The 21198-nt window shown below is 40.6% G+C and overlaps 1 protein-coding gene across 8 annotated transcripts in view; it reads left to right on the top strand.

Annotated features, from left to right (window-relative positions):
* ARID1B (AT-rich interaction domain 1B) overlaps positions 1-21198 on the top strand; it is a 441201-nt gene that overhangs the window by 45889 nt on the left and 374114 nt on the right. For all 8 annotated transcript variants that reach the window (XM_017537335.2, XM_017537381.2, XM_017537389.2 and 5 more), the window contains exon 2: positions 5338-5532. In XM_017537335.2, coding sequence (XP_017392824.2) covers positions 5338-5532 — 195 coding nt within the window. The remainder of the gene's footprint in view (positions 1-5337; positions 5533-21198) is intronic.

The raw sequence follows: 21198 nt of genomic DNA, 5'->3' as shown, positions 1-21198 counted from the left end.
TAAGAAACTATGTCCTTAATTTGATATTTAGGAGCAAATACAATTACACAGATATCTTTTACTATAAATACATGTGTAAGGATACTCTGAAAGTGTGATAATGGAGTATCTAAATATAAAAAGGATAAAATACATCTAAAACATACTAAAAGTACATGAGCAAATTGTTCTTTAACTTGGATCATCTTAAAAAGGACAGTTGGATTCCCAGGCCAACCTCTGAAAGCCTGTTTAACATGTAGTATAGCTGAATTGTGCTACCCAGTATGCTTAGAAGAATCTATATACAAACATGTCTTAAAAATAGACGGTGTATTTCTTCCTTAGTTAATAGTCCCGGAGATGGGAAACTTGAGGTTACTGGAGGTTGAAACTTGAGGTTGCTGTGGCGGTTTCCCCAAAGGAGATCCTGGCAAGGGTGTATGTGGGTGAGAGAGAGAGAGGCAGTAACTCCTACCTACGTGTACATCCAAAAGCTTACTTGAATAAGGAGGAAGAAAGTCTCATCAAGTAATAAAATTGCATTAGAAGCCAAGTAACTAAACCCAGACTGGTTAGGTTAAGAGCTCTTTGAAAATGGTGATGTATATACTGTGGCCTTAGCAGCACTTGTCTTATTCTGCGGAGTTGAAACTCAAGCTGCAGCAGTTGTGGAATGCCGTCTAAAAGAAAAACAGGACAACCTATTAGAGAAGTTGTTGAGGACTATTTTTAATGTGGATGATAACCCTGGTAGAGCATAAACTTTATGTGAGAAATGAAAATGGTCAACCCGGATAGATGTTAAAAAACATAAAATTGGCCAGGTGGGGTGGCTCACGCCTGTAATCCCAGCATTTTGGGAGGCCGAGGTGGGTGAATCAGTTGAGGTCAGGAGTTCGAGACCAGCCTGGCCAACATGGCAAAATCCTGTCTCTTCAAAAAATACAAAAGTAAGCCGGGCATGGTGGTGTGTACCCATAATCCAAGCTACTCAGGCTGAGACACAAGAAACACTTGAACCCAGGAGGTGGAGGCTGCAGTGAGCCGAGATCATGCCACTGCATACCAGCCTGGGTGACAGAGCAAGACCCTGTCTCAAAAAACAAAACAAAACAAAAAACATAAAATTACTTCAGGTTAGATATGAATATGAGAAGCAGGTTGGCCTTTCTCTTCTCCGGAAGTCCTAGATTTTATTTATTTATTTTTTTTATTTGAAACAGAGTCTCGCTCTGTTGCCCAAGCTGGAGTGCAGTGGTGTTATCTCAGGTCACTGCAACCTCCACCTTCCGGGTTCAAGCAATTCTCCTGCATCAGCCTCCTGAGTAGCTGGGATTACAGGTGCCTGCCACCAGGTCTAGCTAAATTTTTGTATTTTAGTAGAGATGGGCTTTCACCATGTTGCCTAGGCTGGTCTTAAATTACTGAACTCAGGCAATCTACCCACCTTGGCTTCCCAAAGTGCTGGGATTACAGGCGTGAGCCACCGCTCCTGGCCGATTTTTGGTTTCTTTCAGGGACTAGTAGTGAGAAGCAGGGGTTGAGACCCTCAGTCATACATATTTAATACTCAAAATAGTGAGAGTACACAGCAGGGTGGATTTGGACTCTGGACGAATATTTAATAATAGACCATAAGGAGAAGTTAAAATTAAATAATTTGCACTGTACGAATATCTGTTTTTCTATCTGAAGTCTCACTGAAAGATATTTGGTACATTTTGAGAGGTTCAGATAATCTGTGTATTTCATGCTTTCGATTTTCAGAAATCTCAGGGTTAAGCTAACATTTTTGACATGGTGCAAATTAACTGAATTTTAAGTAGGACTGTGAGAGTTGATGGCAGTGATGAGACAGATATTACAAAACAATTTTAGTCACTGATAAGATGAATTTGCCGCACTGTTATCTATAGCATTAAAACATAGACATTTCAATCATTTTCCCGTTTAACATTTCTGCTTTAATTAAGGCAGTTTTGGTCCTGTACTATTTGAAGTGAAATAAGTAGACCTTTCCTCTGCCCTGGGCTGTCTAGATTGAATGTGAAGATACGACTGCCTCAGGGCCCCGTATTGGAAATTTAGCCTGAAATTTGATTTACTCAGCCTCTCCGTAGGCCCTTCATTCACTTGGCTGATTTCGAAATCACCAGCTCAGCATTGATTTTCATACTTCCATAAAAAAGTTTTATCTTTTGCAAGAAAATCTAGAAAATAATCACATTTTATTTTTATCGGGCATACATTCTAATTTAAATAATTGTGAGAAAATGAATTCTTTGCCCTAGATTTTAGTATTATTACAAATATACCAACATCTATGTTTGTACACTTAATTATGAAGGCAGCTCAGGTTGTATAAAATCAGTGTATTATTTGGGCAAAAAAATATACTGTTATTTTAAGTCCAAACACTATCTTGACTGGTGAAAGTAGTAACAGTTTAAAATTGCATCACTCGGTGAGTTTTGAGCAGATCAATTCTTTGTAGGCTGTGGGGCCAGGGGCAAAGCACCCTCTTTCCTCTCACGTCCCCCACAGAGCTTCATTTAGGTGAGATGGGTTCCCGGCACATTCTGGTGAGTGCCTCGGGACTGAGCTCAGGTAATTCCTATAGGAGGCCTTTGTTAAAACTCATGGCACACCCAGTGAGACACTCTCTTCTTGCTGTGCCTTGGTGCCTTGTCCCTTCAGGATGTCTGCCGTGTTGCACTGTGACCTGTTTAGTCTGTCTCCTTCAGTGAATCTCCAGGACATGGAGGCTTGTTCATCCTTCTGCTTCCAATGCAGGCACAACGCACATGTAGGTGCTTAGTAAATGTGTGGCCAATGGATTCACCAGATCCATAAAGTGAGCATCAGAGTACTGAGGAAGGAAGAGAAGGGGAGGGACCCCTGCAACCTTGGAGTGGGAGTGCCAGTGGAAGGGAGGACTAGCAGTTCTCAGGGTCTGCATGCCTGCCTTCCCTTTTCAGCTCTCCTCCATCCTAGCGTCAGCCGTCACCTCTGCCACGAGACTGTCCTTGCCAAGCACGTCAGTGGCCTCCTTGTCAAGTACGTCAGTGGCCTCCTTGTCAAGTATAGCAGAAGCCTTTACCCTTCACCTGACCATTCCTGGGCTGCATTTGGCATGCCTGTTTGTTGCTACACCTGACTCCCTCCCCTCATAATACCACACTCTCCAGAGTCTCTAACTACATTTTCTGACCATTCTTCCAGCTTGTCTGTGGGCTCATTTTCCTGTTTCCCTTAAGCGGTGATATTCTCTAGGATTCTGTTCATACCCATTGTTTTCCTTTCACATATTCCTCCTAAATAAAGTTCATGGGTTTTATTGCTTCCTATTGATTAATTCATCAATTAATGTGCTGGTTACACTGTTGAACTTACGCCCCGGAGATATAATAGTGAATAAAACAGAGAAAAACTCTGCCCTCTGGGTGCAGATGTCCTCTCTGCTGACTTCTCTACTGATTTTTCTAGGTCAGCCCTTCCTCCCCAAGCTGCAACTCATTGTGTATCTTCCTTCTGGGTATTTTCACCTGGATTTCATATCACAGCCTCAAGTTCCCTGTGTAGACTGCTGAAGGCTCCCGCTCCTGGGGAGACGGTGATTGGCTTCTCCCTCTGCACGCTCCATCTCACTTGGCTGCTGGCTTCCATCACTGCTTTGGTCTCCAAATCCTGCCGCATTTCCCTCCTGTGACTTGGAGCTGGGCTTGCTTCCTCCCATCACTGCTGCCAGTTCAGGACCTCAGCCTCACCTGCCTGCCACGGCAACCTGACCTGCTTCCAGCCAGGTCGGGTGCTCAAGGAAGCAGTCCTGTGTTCTTCTGTCAGAGGCATTCTGCGCCTGTAGGGTGCCCTGCAGGGCGCACCCATGTTCTGGCTTCTGCCTGTTTCAGCATCTTCTCTGCAGATTCATGCTTCACTTGGATCCAGAAGTTTTTTTATTTCCTGATGCACAACAGGCAGTTCATCTGCCTTGAGCCGGTGCCTTTTCTTGTGCTGTTTCTTCTGCCCTGTGGTACTGTATGTGCTGTTCCTTCCCACCTTGAACGTGTTATTCCCCTTTATCCTGATTTTTTTTTTTTCTTTTTTTGAGACAGTCTCATTCTGTCACCCAGGCTGGAGTGCAGTGGCGTAATCTCGGCTCACTGCAGCCTCTGTCCTGTGGGTTCTATCGATTCTCTTGCCTCAGCCTCCCGAGTAGGTGGGATTTCAGGCATGTGCCACCATGCCCAACTAATTTTTATACTTTTAGTAGAGATGGGGTTTCACCATGTTGGCCAGGCTGTTCTCAAACTCCTGGGCTCAAGTGATCTTGAGCCTGCCACCACACCTGGCTAAATTTTTGTTTTTTTGTAGAGACAGGGTCTTGTGATCTTGCCAGGATGGTCTTGAACTTATCCTGCTATTTCATAGGCCTTCCTGAAAGTCCCCATGTACTTTCCTCAGTGTGAACGTAGCATCTGGTACACAGTAGGGATCAATATGTGGTTTTGGAAGGGCAGAGGAGGGAAGGAAGGAGCTGTTGGGTGAAGGCTGCCTGCTGCTGTAGCACCGGATAAGGGCCTTCCTCCTCATTGCTTTGTTCCTTTGGCACTCTTGGATGTAATGGGCTGAGGCTCCACTCCTGGCCCTTCCATATGACCTTGGCCCTGCAGTCCAGGGCCTGACTCACCAAACCAAAAATAAAATTCAAAGTCTACTTGTGAGCTGGTTGTGTTTGGTAAGATGCTGACTTACATGGGGAGAGGTGCTGTGACTCACAGTCAGGGTGCTCATCCCTGCACACTGCTGGTCTTTGAACAAAATCTTTACCCTGGACATGTGTATTATCTAAAATCTATCTTTTCACTTCTTAACGAACACTCGGTTGCACTAAGGTTTGATGAAGACTTGCAGACTCAGTTCCAAAATGAAATCATTGTTCTAAGAATACTTTGAAGGCAGAAAATGCCAATCAGTCAATACCCTCTGCTCTTGTTACTAGTAAGCTAAAAGGAGGTGGGTGAGCTTAACTATCATGTTCTTTTCGTGTATGTATAATAGAATTTTCGATGCAAATGTTTTCTCTCTGCTTATGGTGCAAAATCTATTTTAGTATTGTTTACTCCAGAGCTCTCTTAATTGTTAAAATCTTTCTAAAAGTAAAACATGAAATTTCTTGTATCCAACTAGGTTTTTTCCTTAATGGCTTGCTGGGTTTTTATTTGTCAGGTCATTGTTTTTATTATTTTCAAAACTTAAGGACAGTTGTGTTATTAATGCGTATGTTAACATAACTGAAATTCCTGTCTTATTAATAAATACTGAATTAATAAACCAACTTCTTTTATGTCTTCACAGGGCAGCCCGATGGATCCAGTGGTGATGAAGAGACCTCAGTTGTATGGCATGGGCAGTAACCCTCACTCTCAGCCTCAGCAGAGCAGCCCGTACCCAGGAGGTTCCTATGGCCCCCCAGGCCCACAGCGGTATCCGATTGGCATCCAGGGTCGGACTCCTGGGGCCATGGGAGGAATTCAGTACCCTCAGCAGCAGGTTTGTGCTGGTCCCTCCACCTCCTGCTTTTTTGGGATCATTTTATCTTTGCCTCTTGCTATCTGCCTAAGATTGGTGTTAAAGAGATTTCCGGGGCATTTCACGGATTTTTTGTTTTTATTTTTATTGTTTCTTTAAGTAATCACAGGTATAATTTCCTTTTCTTTCTTTTAAAGATGGAAAGGTGAGCTTCCTAAAGTAGACAAAATACCTGTTTGGTAGAAGGGCAGCAGTCCCAGTTGTGTTTGATAGATGCACTGTGTCATAAATTTGCAGCTGATTGTAATAGATGTAAGCTCTGAAGTGAACTTGGCATTCTAACATTTCTGTCAGACTGTGTCCAATTTTGAGCTGTGAATAGGCTATCTTAAGGTTAATTTTCAAGTCATTTAAAGGCCTTTTCCAATGAGGATGGCATCAAGTTTTTAAAAAAAAAAAAAAAAAAAAAAAAAAAAAGTTTAGTCTCCCAAAGTTATTTTGCTTTCATTTCTTAGCAAGTTATTTATTTCTTCTGTACCTTTTGAAAAAGTTTTCTGTATTTCATGTAAGAGGATTTGATGTGCATCTGTGTTCTTAGGTCTTGATGGATTTTGTGTTTTTACTTAAAAAAGACTTGTCCTGCTCTTAAAAGACTCAGTATTTTCCTCCTTTTTCTCTAGAATCAAATGGAGTCACCTTAGATGACCATTTACCCCTTCTAGCAGCAGTAAACCTAGTCTTTTGGATACTTGAAAGAATACCCCTTTGTGCTGGCTGGAGGAAGGATGAAAACTGGAAAAGACTAAATTATATTCAGACTTGTTAGGGTATTTCATTACTAGGAACACCAGAAAGGTTTATTACGGTGCCTAAGCCCCCAGGGAGTAGGTCGGGCTGATGCTCATGTGTGTTTACTGCGCCAGGCTAGGGTATCTCATGGTGGTGCCACCGCCTCAGGAAGTGCTTCCATCTGACCAAACATCTTCTGTTGAGGGGGAAAAGTTAGATATAACTTCTCTTCTCTCCAAAGTGGATATGGAGAATGATTGAATCATACTTTGCATGGTACATAGCTGTATATTAACAGTTCATTAGTAGGTTGCTTCTGAGTCTTTTATACACTGTTGATCTGTATTGTGATTTATTTCATCATTGTTATTAATTTATTATTAAAATTTATTGTAATTATAGTATTGCATAAGTCTATGTTATAATAGCATGGCATGGTGGTGCCCTCCTGTAGTTCCAGCCACTCAGGAGGCTGAAGTGGGAGGACCGCTTGAGCCCAGGAATTTGAGTCCAGCATAGGCAGTGTATTGAGACCCTACAAAAAAGAAATCAGATAAGTCTTTTATTTCTAAAATAAGCAATAAGATGCTGTCTTTCGTCTTTATTTTGCTCCCAGTTGGATGATATTTTTATATTAAGGCCATTATGGGGGAAGATGGAGGTAGCTCAGCCTTTGAATCCTAGATGCAGACTGAACACCCTTTGCTGTTGTCTGAAGACCTCACCCCTCGATTATTGAAGGTTACCCACTCAGAATTCTAGCAGTCAGTTGCATACTTAATTGTACTCTTAATGTTTTCCACATTATTCCTTTTTTCCAGGACTGTTTTGCTGCCTAGAGTAAAAATCTTTAGTTGTGGCTGCTAATTGTGAGAGGCAGATAATTTGTAAATGATGAAAAGTAAGGTGAAAGAGTTGCAATTTTCGCTCCTTCGTTTTAGTTTTAGAGAAACTTCACCTTTAATTGAGAGGAAGAAGGCCCAGGCAGATAGCTCCTCAAGTCCACATTGCACTCTGTAGCTGATTTTATGTGGGATCTAATAGTTGTGGATGATGCTGTGGCCACAGGAAGAGAGCAGAGATGGGAAGGTGGTAAGCAGCAGTGGGACCGGTGGAGAGAAATGGATGCTCGCCACTCGTGGTCTCCATATCTTGCTTTTCACCATGTTTCCCTGATCTGAGATTAAAAAGTCAGTTTCAAAAGGCACTATTCATGCCAAGCAGCTGATCTCCGTGGTCTCTGAAGGAGTTAAGTCTTACTAGAAGTTCTTGATGTTGGCTTACTTTCCAGTCCCAAAGTGTGTGTGAAACAGTGATTACCTAGGAAATGTTTTTCATTATTTTCTTTCCCAGATGTGTAAAGCTAAAAGTAGAGGACATACACAAGTATATAGAGTAATCTCAATTTTCTTAGCTTCTTCCATTTATTTAATCCCTTTGACTCTTCTACACTTTTTAAATCCAATGACTCTTAGATTTATTTGAAGGAACAAATTGATGTAGATTGCCCATCAAGTATTTCAGCAAAGTTTTAATTAAGATTTTAGATTAGATATTTTACTGCTAACCAAAAGAAATACCCAATTCTAATTAAGCACAGATCTTTCTGATAATGAAAGGAAAATAGTATATCTGGTAAGAAATTGAATATCTTGGCTGCAGAAGTGTCAAACTTTCATAATGAGTTAATCAAAGTCATGGGTCTAAATAATAAAAATACTGCCTTTTTACCTTTTCATTTAGTTATAATACAGCTTTGAAATATAGTATCTTGTTTTAAAATTTAAAAGTCTAAAAATACGGAATGCACTTTTGAATGTGTATAACATTTTAAAGAAGGCATACAGCTTTCATAATACCAAGGTCATGTGAATAGTTCTTAATAGTTTTTGAAATGGAAAAAAAAATAGTGAAGGTTTGGAGCAAGGGTTATTAGAGCACATGCAATCATTTTGTTAGCTTGAGTCTGTGTTCTTTGGTGAGGAATTTTCAGTGAGTTGCTTTGTTTTCGAATTTTGGATAATTATAAATTTGTCCACAAACGAGGTCCTGGCACTGTGATTGGCTGCTGGTCCTATCCATCTTCCCCTAGGATTAATGTAATTGGCTAAGCATTGTTATAGTTGTGGCTAATAATATTCTTCAGGGAAAAAGTTGAAAGATAATTATGACATTGAGTATTTATTGAGTGGACATCACCACCTAGGCATGACTTTGCTTTGGATGGCTTCCAGAGCTTTCTGTGTTTGGTTTGTGAACCTCTAATGAGCTGAATCCAGTTCATTTAATATTGCTCATATATTTCTGCACAGGATTAAAATGCAGGAATTCAAGTTTGTAAATTGAGTTGCCCACTTACCAGCTGAGTGGTAAGTTGTCTTTGGCTCAGGGGTCACAGTTTGATTCCTGGCTGGCATTCTGCTCCTGTGATAAGAATTTTAAATGAGTATTTTGTTAGAAAGAACTCAGTGTTGATGTGAAATTTAACATGGAGAGTACCACTGTTTATTTTTTGTCTCTGAGAGTCTGAAGGAACTGGCTACTGACTGTTTGATTTTAGTATTACCCTGGTGATCTTTGATTTGTATGGTGATAATTTGGTTTTTGAGATATACTCATGACTGGATCTTTGAAGCATGACATAATAATAGTACATCATTTTAGTCTTTATTAACTGGAACTATATTTGTGGTCTTTGACTTGCCGATTCTCCCATATCATCAGGCAAATACAGGGCTAAACAGATTAGTTTTGCACGGTGCCCTAAAAACTTAGTCTACTTGGGTTTTTATTGAGTTCAGGGGGGAAATGAATTTTCTATGCCTCTGTGAAGAATGTTCTGCCTCTAGGCTTCTGGAATTCAGACCTGGGGTTGGTTAACAGAGTACATTGGTTGATTTCATCTATTAGAGAGCTACACAGAAGATGCATAATTTGTAAGGTTAGTAGAATCTGACTCTGAGTTTTTCAGATTAAAAAAAACAACAGCCTTAAAGACACCAATATAATCTTTGCTGGATCAAGAATGTGGGTTTTGTTTCTTTTTTCTTGCCCTTTGTGATCATAAATGTACATGTAGGCCTTTGCCAACTTGTTTTAAATAAGATTTTCATATAAAATAGCACCCAGGAGAAATAGGTACAGAAGCCAAGTTATTTATTTGTGTCAAGCAGATTTCGATCATGTAGACTGAGATTTTTTCCTGAGTTTTTTGGTAATTGAATTGCTATTTTAACTGTTCTTGTAGATGTTTGATAATATGATACCTGTTGGAATTATAAAATGGAAAAAGGAAAAAAAGCAAAATGAGAGATTTAAGTTCACGAGTGCTTTTATGATGGGAAACATGATTTTTTTTAGTTTTTCAAGACATATCTGTATTGTGAAAGACTTTATAGCAGGATCATAGAATATGATCATTGTTTTGAAATAGAAAATGACAAAATTAAATAGAAACTATTTTTGTTAAGGTGATTCATCTGAACTTACTACTTCACACTGAAGTAAAAACAATTTAAAACAGGTTTTCTTGAAGAGGGCTTGAAAAAGTAATTGGTATTCTAATTTTGCTGCGTGTTTTTTGAGTAAAATATTTGTTTCAGAACATAAGCATTTTATTTGGTACCATCTTAACAGCCAAAACACTTCTTCCAATGCAAATGTTTATTTTGGCAGCAGATGTTTCTAAAAAGGAGACAAACATTACAATTGTTTGGCTAAAATGAATGTTTCCTTTGGGGTTATTAAGGCAGCCAGGCAATTTCTAGGGTTTCCACCTGTGTTAATTTATATTGTTGATCTGGAAAAAATAATGTGTTTCTTTGAAATGTAATTAAAGTCATGTTTTGATATAGTTTGCATGATAGCTCTGAAAAGTAAGGATGAATGGGGAGAGGAAGACTGGTTTAAGACTTAAAAATTCCAGGGTGTTTTTTTCATGTAATGTTTATCATGATTGAATCTTTGAATCCTAAATGTGTGAATCCAATAGTTAGGGCCTAATTTTTGTTTTATCTAAAAAAGAGCTTAGACTTCCTGTTTTTGATGACTGTGATAGTATGTCCAGGATGAGAAAGGATAACTTAACTTAGCGTAATGGAGAGGAATGGGTACCTAGTGCCTGCTCAACATTCAGACTCTTAGTTTTTTGATAGTCTCTATATTCACTTAAAGATACCCATCTGTATCTGTGTGTGCACGTGTGCTTGCACACGTGTATGCAAAACAGAACATTCATGTGACAGTGGCGTTCTCGTGTAATGAAATATATGTGCACATGTATATTAATTTGTATGCTAAACATATTTCATGTATGTGTAGATATACATGAACATTTTGGCCAGTAAAATTGTGAAATGCTGTGAGATTTCACGATGTTATTTACGACATTTTTATACATTCGTGTTCTGTACTAAGAGACTTGGAGCCCAGTTGATGTGCTTGCACACCTGAAATGTGTGGAGGCCCTTCAGCAGATTGCAGATTTTTATAAATAATGGCCTTTTGTTGGGCACATTTTGTCGTGGTTTCCTGAGTTGTTCTTCAGCAGTGAACATGAAGGTATTTAAGGTTTATCAGCAAAATACATTTATACCTCACATTTCTGCTTCCAAGTAGATAGCAGATGCTATTGGCTGTGATGCCAAAGCTCCCTGTAGATGGAGTTTTGTACCAAGAAAATATTTTTGAAAAGATTTGTAGATATGTTAATTTGTATTTGCTCTTTAAAATTTAAATTTCTACGATACCTAACTTCTTTTGTTTACTTTTTATATTGTATTTGGGTTTAAACATATTTGAATTGTGACATTCTTAGTAGAACTGTATATTAGAAGAGATCACATATCAAGTTAAATACAGATTTTTAAATCTTTAGCCTTTTTCCTAAAAGAGAAGATCAGATTTTACATGAAACAGCATATAGCGCCTGTTCTCTGCTGGTGGTTTATACTGTTTTGTCATGTACGCATGAGTTCCACTATGTGTTTTACATATATAGACTTTCAGCCTAAAATATCTGTAACGTTTTCTATTATATTTTTATTTTTGAGATGTAAATCTGAAATATATGTTTTATTTTTATTTGTTAGAGACAAGGTCTTGCTCTGTTGCCCAGGCTGGAGTGCAGTGGCATGAACATGGCTCACTGCAGCCTTGACCTCCTGGGCCCAAGTAGTCCTCTCACCTCAGCCTGCCAAGTGGTTGGGACCACAGGCATGTGCCACCACACCAAGCTAATTTTTACATTTTTTTTTGTAGAGATGAGATCTCACGATGTTGTCCAGGTTGGTCTCAAACAAGTGTGTGCTTTAGGTAGCATAGAATTATTTAAGTATATTTTAAATAAGTGTGACTTATTTGCTTTCACCAAAGAAACATTAAGCATGATGTTTATGTTAAAATGTTAATAATTCAAATAAAGCTAACAGTCAACATCAGTAAAATCAACCAACCATATCCCTTCAGTGCTCCTTGAAAAACAAACACGAAATGGCAATGGAAATCCCACAAGATAAATGGAAAGTTAGAGCGATTAAGTGACATGTCTTAGACAAGTGGTTCTCAGACTTTGCTGAATGTTAGAGTCTCCCAGGGCATTAAGAAAATTACCCCACGGATGCCCAAGGATGCCCAGATCAGTGACACCTGACTGTGAAGGTCCTAATCTCCTGTGACTGCCCTGTGGGTCAGGTTATTAGAGGGAGGCCTCGCCAGCAAGCAGGAGCAGCTCACACCGTGTGGAGGCTTGGTAGTCATGCTGGTTCTTGGCCCACTTGGTAAATCAGAAACTCACCACTGACCTAAACGAATGAAATGGGCCCAGAACCAGAAGCTGGGATGGTTGAGTCCCTGCCTGTTAATGTCTAATCTGTGTGTGATACTGGGAAAATCTGGACCTCACTGTGCTCCTCTGCCAGATAAGGGGGTTGGACTAAAAGACCTCAACTTGGATTTCCCCTTTAAAGGAATAGTTAATGTCTTTTCGTTTCGATATTAGATTTTTTTTTTTTTTTTTGAAATGGGTTCCTGCTATGTTCTCCAGGCTGCAGTGCAGTAGCATGATCATGGCTCACTGCAGCCTTGACTTCCCTGGCGCAGGTGATTCTCCCACCTCAGCCTCCTGAGTAGCTGGGACTACAGGTGCCTGCCACCATACTCAGCTAATTTTTAATGTTTTTGTACAGACGGGGTTTTGCCATGTAGCCCAGCCTGGTCTTGAACTTTGGGGCTCAAGCTATCTGCTTACCTTGGCCTCTCTAGCTAGGATTACAGCATGAGCCACTGTACCCGGCCTCAGTATTAGATTTTAGAGTCTTGCTGTTTCAACAGTTTTGTGAAATGCATGGGCCAATGCTTGACAAATTGTATTAATGTAACCACTGACCCAGATTCTTTAAAATTCTTTTTTAAAAGAGAGGTGTTTCTTTCTTCTTCAAAGATTATTAACTTGTGGGAATCAGTCTAATAAATTATTTTCGAATTCTTAATTTTGTTTTTAAAATGAATGCATTCTCAGATAATGTCTTTCTTCTGAGAGAATCTGGTGTGTGTTAGATGTGTAGAATGCAGCTGTCCTTTTTGATATGTAGAAAATCTTAAGGTTGACATACTTGGAATCACAAAAGGAAGCATAGAGAGATCTAGCAATTACTCATTTTTAAGATGTTACTACTTTCTAAGTAGTTCTGAAAATAAGTATATATTGTAGAAAATTGGGACAAATTGTATTAAGTCCAGAGAAATAAATTTCAAGATTTATGTTCTATGCATTACTTGAACTCTAACTCCCATCAGGGAGGCTAGATAGCTTTCTTTGTTTTGTATTTTAAAACAGATTTGTTTTCTAAAGGTAAAAAGTTTTTTATGTTAATAGCCAGCCAATGGTTAAATTCTTTATGGCAGTTTGATTATTTTTATATCCAACAAATGTATTAAAGCTATTTAGCCTTTTTTTTTTTTTTTTTTTGGGACGGAGTTTCGCTCATGTTACCCAGGCTGGAGTGCAATGGCGCGATCTCGGCTCACCGCAACCTCTGCCTCCTGGGTTCAGGCAATTCTCCTGCCTCAGCCTCCTGAGTAGCTGGGATTACAGGCACGCGCCACCATGCCCAGCTAATTTTTTGCATTTTTAGTAGAGACGGGGTTTCACCGTGCTGACCAGGATGGTCTCGATCTCTTGACCTTGTGATCCACCCGCCTCGGCCTCCCAAAGTGCTGGGATTACAGGCTTGAGCCACCACCCCCGGCCTATTTACCCTTGTTATAGTTTTGAAAAGGAACTTTAAAAGTTAAATATGTAGTTGTGAATGAAACTAAGAAAACTCTTAAGCTGAGAGGGTGCAGAGAAGGAAGATGGGCAGGAGCATTAGGGAAGTAGTGGGGATTACAAAGTAGCAGCAGCCTCACTTCTCAGAGTGGCCTGTGGGCCCTTCCGCAGAGCCAGGGAGCCTTGCCCAATCCCGGCTTGAGGCCTCAGGAGCAACTCTGCAGTGGGAGTCAAGTTTAGAAATGTTCAGGACGTTCTGGATTTGAGATCTGAGGGTGGGTAGTGTGTACGTATAACACAAACATCCCTTGCCTACTTAGTTACCCCCAGTCCAAAATTTTGGTCACTAGATAAACAGTAGGAGTTACTCAGCTTCCCAATTCTTACGGAGAAGTGTGTTTAATTTAGAAAGCAGACTGTATTCCAAAGAATGAGCCAAATTCATCTCCCTTTATTGATATTGACTTGGTAAGAGCATTTTTTTTTTTTTTAAGTAACTACCAAGGAAAGCAACCAGTAGAATTGGCTCTTCAGGGTTAGACAAAGGCAGGGATCCAAGTTCTATAAAATACCAAACACGCCTTGCACAGTGGCTCATGCCTGTAATCCCAGCAGCACTTTGGGAGGCCGAGGCAGGCGGATCACGAGGTCAGGAGATCGAGACCATCCTGGCTAATACGGTGAAACCCCGTCGCTCCAAAAAAAAAAAATTTAGCCAGGTATGGTAGCACATGCCTGTGGTCCCAGCTACTCGGGAGGCTGAGACAGGAGAATTGCTTGAACCCAGGAGGCAGTGAGCTGAGATCGTTCCAGTCTGGCGACAGAGTGAGACTCTGTCTCAAACAAAAAAACACCAAACATTCAGAAACAAAGTCAGACTAATGTTAATAGCAAAACTACACAGGTATTAGAATTAAAATGCAGAAACCATTGCTGAGGTAATTAACTTTTACTTAATGGCATAACCAGCCTCACTTGGATAGTTGTAGTAGCCAGTCCTCAAGAGAGCTGGAGACAAATGTCTTTTGGAAGAGAGCTTCAGTCTGAGATGCACCGCAGAAAAGACAGCCTTGCAGGGATGGTTTTCCAGTATGAGCCACCAAAGATAGTGAGAGCATACCTGAAAGCAGCAGCTCTTAAAATACTATAAGTAAGGATTAGATGTTTCTTTTTAATCAGTAGCATAATCATTGTTTCCAAAGAGAACTGGGAAAAGAAAAAGGCCAGAGTACTTGTTGGCCTATGGGATCTTTGACCTCAGATGCTTCCTTAGAAGGGTCAGCCAACAAGGAGGCTTCCCTTTTCTTCAGTTATATTACCTTGAGATTTCCAGTAGGATCGTCAGGTATCCCAACAGTCATTTTCTAGGTATCTTTTTTTTTTTTTTTTGAGACAAAGTCTTGCTCTGTCTCCCAGGCTGGAGTGTGGTGGCATGATCTCAGCTCACTGCAACCTCCAGCTCTCTGGTTCAAGTGATTCTTCTGCCTCAGCCTCCCTAGTAGCTGGGATTACAGGTGCGCACCACCATGCCCAGCTAATTTTTGTATTTTTAGTAGAGATGGGATTTCACTATGTTGGCCAGAATGGTCTCGATCTCCTGACCTCATGATCCGCCTGCCTCAGCCTCCCAGAGTGCTGGGATTATAGGCTCGAGCCACCACACCAGGCCTGTTTTCTAGATATCTTAAGCATTTACGTCTTTGGAGGTTCTGTTCGGTGTCCTGGGCTTCATGGAGAAATAGAACCTATCTTCGTTTCTCATACTTATGGGTCCTGTGCCATTCGTTAGGGGTCATGGAGATAAGAACTTACTCTTTAGTAATTGACCAAAATTTAATGGTTAGTGTCTTAGTTTGTTTTCTGTTGCTATAAAAGTGTATCATAGCCTGGGTAATTTATAAAGAAAAGAAATTTATTTCTTATAGTTCTGAAGGCTGAGAAGTCCAAAGGCATGGTGTTGGCCTCTGGTGAAGGCCCTCTTGCTCCTTCACAGCATGGTGGAAGGCATCACAAGGTGAGACAGTAGGAGCATGCTGCCTCAGATCTCTCTTTCTCTTAGAAAACCGCAAGTCCCACTGTAGGGGACCTCATTCTGATGACCTTATCGAATTATTTCCTGAAGTCCTTACCTCTGGTCAACATGTGTATTTGGGGATTGAATTTCCAACACATGAAATTTAGGGGATACATTCAAACCATAGCAGTTGGGGAGAGGAAGAAAGACTAGAATTCCCTTCAGCTGCCAGGGAGAGCTAATCTCTTCTTTCTCTAATAGTGTCTCTGGCTGAGTTCTGACCCATTCTTCCTCCTTGGCTTCAAAATAAAAGGATGGGAAGAGTACTAACTTAGTAACATCACCGGCCCGTAGTCTTCATGGCATCTGCTGTATCACAGCACACTTCCAAGAATGGCAGTTAAGGGATGCTTCACTGCACATGTGCAGCAGGCCATGAGAGTGATAAATACATAGCAGAGGATGAGGCATGAGGCTCCAGGAGGGATTCCAGCTCTGAGTGGGAAGTCACCACTGCTGCAGATGCCACCAGGGTCTGGCAAGAAGCATCATGCGTTGTGCTTGCTTCCAAATCAAACTCTGCTATGATCTAACAAAGAATTTAAGTCACCTGAATGTACACAGGCTGCAAGAGAGGCTGCAAATTTGATTTCTGAGTTCTAAAATTTTGGAGGCAGAACTTTTTGGTTGCTAACACCTTGTAGGGAACACAGAATAGTTCTTGACAGTTTCAAAGTGTTTATTGTATAAAAGCTTCCCTCTTAAGTGTCGCCTCTCGTAGTTTTCCTGTCTCGATACCTGGTAGCTCCTTCTTTCCCTCCACCTGGACCACAACCTGGTCCTTCTCTATCTCTCAGCCTTTAAGTATTTTTTTTTCTCAGCCTTTTAGCCTTTCTCAGCATTTTTCAGCCTTTCTGAACTTTGCATTTCCTTTTCCTCCTGCTGGGAAGGCTTTTGGCCAGGTCTTACAGGGCTTGCTATCTCAGTTCCTTGAGCCGTCACTCTTACTTACTCAAGTAAAATAGCACACTCCCACCGCCTCCTGCCCTGTTCTGTTTTCTCCAGTTCTCTTATCCCCTCCTGAACCTCACTTGTCTGATGCTCCGTTAGAATATATGCCCTAGGTTTTCCCAGGGTGTGAACCCATCCTACATGGCATTTCACAAACATTTCCAAACTACAAATAAAGAATTCACAGAATCGTAGACTCTGGCCAGTGAAATCTGTTCAGCCTGATGCAAAAATGTCTGTGTGTTTTAGCTGTATATCTGCCACCCATGGTTAGCTCTGAGGTGGGCTCGTTCACCAAGGCTTTCATAGTTTCTACTAGAATCCCAGTGCTCAGGTGCTCTGAGAATGAAGCCTGCAGACAGCTACAGGGCTGTGGTTTTAATGATCCTTTTAGATTCCTAAGGAAGGTTTGATGCCTGAGAGATTGTTCTAGCAGAGTGGTTTTCTGTCCTGCTCATTTCAGTGTGTGTCATGTCAGTGGTCTTTGTTTCTTCCTCTCTGATTTTAACCCCATTGAGTAAATTGCAGATGGCTGCTACTCTGCTTCAAGACCCATCATATCTCAGAGTGACCCCTTGTGTTGGGTGTAATACCTCCAGTTGGGGTCTGGAGAAGGTTGAGCCCGGGTAGTGTAGATGTGATGGGAGCTAGGTTCTTCATCCCAACACCAGTCATTCGACAGTGCTTACTGAAGAAAGCCACCAAGTAGTTAGGATGCCATATATACAAAACAGGTGTTTTTCTATTGGGGATTTGCTGCTGGAGGGAAGAGAGTTCCTGCTGTATGTGGTGGAAGAACAGGGCCTGGAAGATGGGCTTTGAGCCTCTGCGGTGAGGGCGCAGTTCACATACATGCTTGTGCTGGGATCACGGAAAGGGCTTTAGACGGCATTTTAATTCTCTGTTGCTGATCATTTGAACCCAGACTTGATTTTCACGTGCTTTACGGGGCTGCTGCCATTACGCACACACTGCGCTGCAGCCGGTTTCCACAACAGAGGTCATGACTGCGGCTGGAATGAGACTCGCACCTCGGAGTAGAGGAATGAAATGTAGGCTGAATTCTTAAAAATCGTCCCTGTGTGCTTTATTCTAGTCGAGGATCTATGATAGCTAAATAATTTTGATGGTGACGATGATGACAGGACTGTAGTGCCTCCATGTAAACTGTCATTATCATCATTGTCTCCTCCCTGGGCCCAGTTCCTTATTTGCAAAATATGAGAAATTGCCTCTGGATGACAGTAACATGAACAGCAGTCTCTGTGCCAGGTCTTATGCTGAGTACTTTTACATGGATGTTCTCCTTTAATCCCTGCCATCTTTCTGTTTATCTCCGTTTTATGAATAGTAATAGTAGCTTATGTTTATTGAGGGCTTACGCTGGGTCAGGCACTTGATTGTTTTACTTGCTTTATGTGGATTAACTCATGCAGTCCTCGTGACTGCCTCTGAGACAGGCATTGCTACATAGTCATCCTTAATTTACAAATGTGGAGGCTAAGGGAAGGGGTTTATCAGGCTGTTCAAATTTACATGCCTACCAAGTGCTAGAGCAAGGGTTTCAGTTCCTTACCGCCTGAACCCTGGGCACACGCTAGCACTGTTTTATGATTCTGGTAAAGCTGGAATGCTTTTCATCACTGATGCTAGAGTTCCTTTGAGTTTTTAAATAATAAGACTGATTATAATTAAAGTAGCCTCATTTTGACATTGAATATTCATTTCACGTAAAGTCTTTTGTGACCTTTAACAAATTGAAAATTGAATGTGGCCTACTATGTCTGTCACACTTAAAGGAATTTTTTTGAGGGGACATTCACATAACCTAAAATTAAGCACTTAAAAGTGTACAGTTCAGTGATGTTTACTGCAGTAATAGTGGTGTGCAGCCCTCTCTTCCTCTAGTTCCAACATTTTCACCACCCCCAGATGAGACCCCTGTACCCCATAATGTAGGCACTCTCCATTGTCCCTCTTCCCCCCAGGCGACTGCTAACATGCTTTCTATCTCTGAGTTTACCTATTTTTGATATTTTGTGTACATAGAGTGATACAATATATGACCTTTTGTGTCTGGCTTTTTTTCACTTCACATGCTGTTTTCAAGGTTCATCTCTTGTGGCATGTACCAGTATTTTTATGGCTTAATAATAATCTGTAGGATATATGCATCACATTTGGTTTATTCATTCATCCACTGGTGGACATTTGGGTTGTTTCCATCTTTTAGCAATTGAAAAAATAGTGCTGCTATAAACCTTTGTGTCCAGGTATTTGTTTGGAAAGTTACTTTAAATTATTTTGGTTGTAGACCTAGGAGTAGACTGGCTAGATCGTATAGCAGTTCTGTAGGTTAACTTTTAAGGAGCTGCCAAACTGTTCTCCATAGTGGCTGTACCATTTTACACTAGAAACAGGGTTTCACCATTGGTCTGTTATTTACTGAGACTCTTAAGTGCCAGGGAATCTTGCCAAACCTTTTCCATATATCATTTCCTATAATTCTTGCCAAATCCTTGAGGTAAGGAATACTACTCACTTTGCCAGTGGGGAAACAGAGGTTAGGTAGCTTGCCCAAGCTCATACAAACTCGAAGTAGAGAATTCTGCTTTTCTAGTAGATAGTGGCCTTAAAGGTCCTCCAGCCCAGCGTTGCTGTGTGTGCAACACATTCCACTGGGGTTACACAAGGTCATTTTGGGTGGCACATAGACACAGCCTCACATAACCTGGAGTCATAGAGTAGGGAAGTTGTTCTCTCATTGGTGTTAGTATGCTGTAGCATCCTTCAAAGACTTCATGGTGCGTCCCACCCCGTTTCCTTTTTCTAAAGAATAGGCCTTGTCTGTGCCTTGGGCAGCATCAGTATCTGGTTAGAATGTAATTATATTGCATTGTCTTCATGGTATTCATTTTTTCTGGTAATCTTCTATTTATGACAAGTAATACTTTATATTTATAGTAGTATGCAAAGTTTTCTTTTAAAATACAATTATTTGAATCAAAAAAATGTTTCACTGGAAAGAAAAACAGTTCATACTGTAAGTTAAGCTTTCTTACTTTGAGTTTAACTCAGCACATGTATTTTGAATGTCTACAGTCTGCTCAATCCTGTACTAGTCATGGGGAAATACCAAGATGGCCATAACTGGGGCTTTGCTCCTTAGGACCATGGCAGGGATACTCTGCAAAGAGGTATGCTGAGTAGTGAGCACAGGTATAGATTTTTACCCCGGGGCTATGGTAGCACCAAGGGGCACATTCCTGGGCTGGGATAAGAACAGGGATATAGAGGGGAAGTGTTCGGCTATATATGTGGCCCCAGACTGACTCTAATAATAATGTGTATTCACTAAATTTAAAAAATTGATATTTTGCATTTAGATAAATGCCATTCTCTTACATATCCATTGCTATCCATAGCTATTGTTTTGGTCTAAGGAATTGAGAGCATATTATTAAGAGCATATTATTAAGTTTGTTCAGTTAGTTGTCATCAGATGTTTATTGGTAACCCTAAGTGGGTAACCATCATGGGAACAGATACATACCAGGTACTTGGATGCAGTGTGAGGAGTGCTGGGTCAAGATCTGGGCACTATACTCTGGGAACAACCGAAGCTACGTGGGGTAGAGAATAGGTGCCCTTAGGCCTGCATCTTGTGGTAGGAGTTTGCTGGGTCTGGGGAAGGAGGCGTGTGTTCTTGGGAGTAGGTAGAGTGTGCTTTTCAAGTTTAATTAGATTGTAAGGTGGCCTTTGTGAATTTTATAGAATTTTTCACATTTTCAGTTTACACATGATTATAAACATAGAATCTAACTTACTTTCCTTCTTCCTTACAAACTTTCCTTTCATCTTTGCTCTGCTTTGGTGCTTTGATGGATCAGTTCAGAAAGCCACAGGGCTGCTGCTTGAAGGCTGGCTGGATCTTGTTTGATTTTTTTCGTTTTGTTTTAAGAAGGGAAACTGTCTCTTCATACTTCGAGCAAGCGCTCAGGCTTCCAGAGTGGAGAAAATTCCTAATCTGTCTATGTATCCAGAGAGGATGGAAGTGTAGTATGTCTGTAAGCATTGTTTTGATAAGTAGGCCTTTTTAAACTGGTATATGATTTCTATTAACCTTATTTTCTTCTATCTCAGAGTGTATCATGCAATTATAGCACCTCTGTGGCAGTTAAGCTTATATATGAACAATTAATATTTTGCTTTGCAGCCTACATTGCTGATGACTTTTGCTTTTGGAAATAGGAATTTGCCAGAAGTCTTAAGTAATATTCAGACGATATACTCAACACTCTGAGCTTTTATTCTGGTGTGTTTAACCTGGAGAATGATGATATGGAAATAAGTGATAAGTGAACTTTTGAATAAAAACTGACTTTCCTGCCTTGTATTTCCTTTTCCCTCTTCATCTTTCCATATTATAACTTTTGGTTAAACCAACTTTCAGCATTTATGTTAACGTAACTGCAAAATAACTCTCTGTAGTTGAGTCAGGGACTGTAAGTAGACTTCCTTACTGTATAACTTTTTGTTACCCAGGAGTTGATAACTGCCTGTTATTTTACTTAAGAAATGTATACATCACCAGTTTACCCTCAAG

The sequence above is a fragment of the Cebus imitator genome, unplaced genomic scaffold (genome assembly GCF_001604975.1).
Source record: "Cebus imitator isolate Cc_AM_T3 unplaced genomic scaffold, Cebus_imitator-1.0 Scaffold6, whole genome shotgun sequence".
In the NCBI taxonomy this organism is placed as follows: Eukaryota; Metazoa; Chordata; class Mammalia; order Primates; family Cebidae; genus Cebus; species Cebus imitator.
Note: the sequence above shows the minus strand (reverse complement) of the source record. Positions and strands in the feature narration are given on the sequence as shown.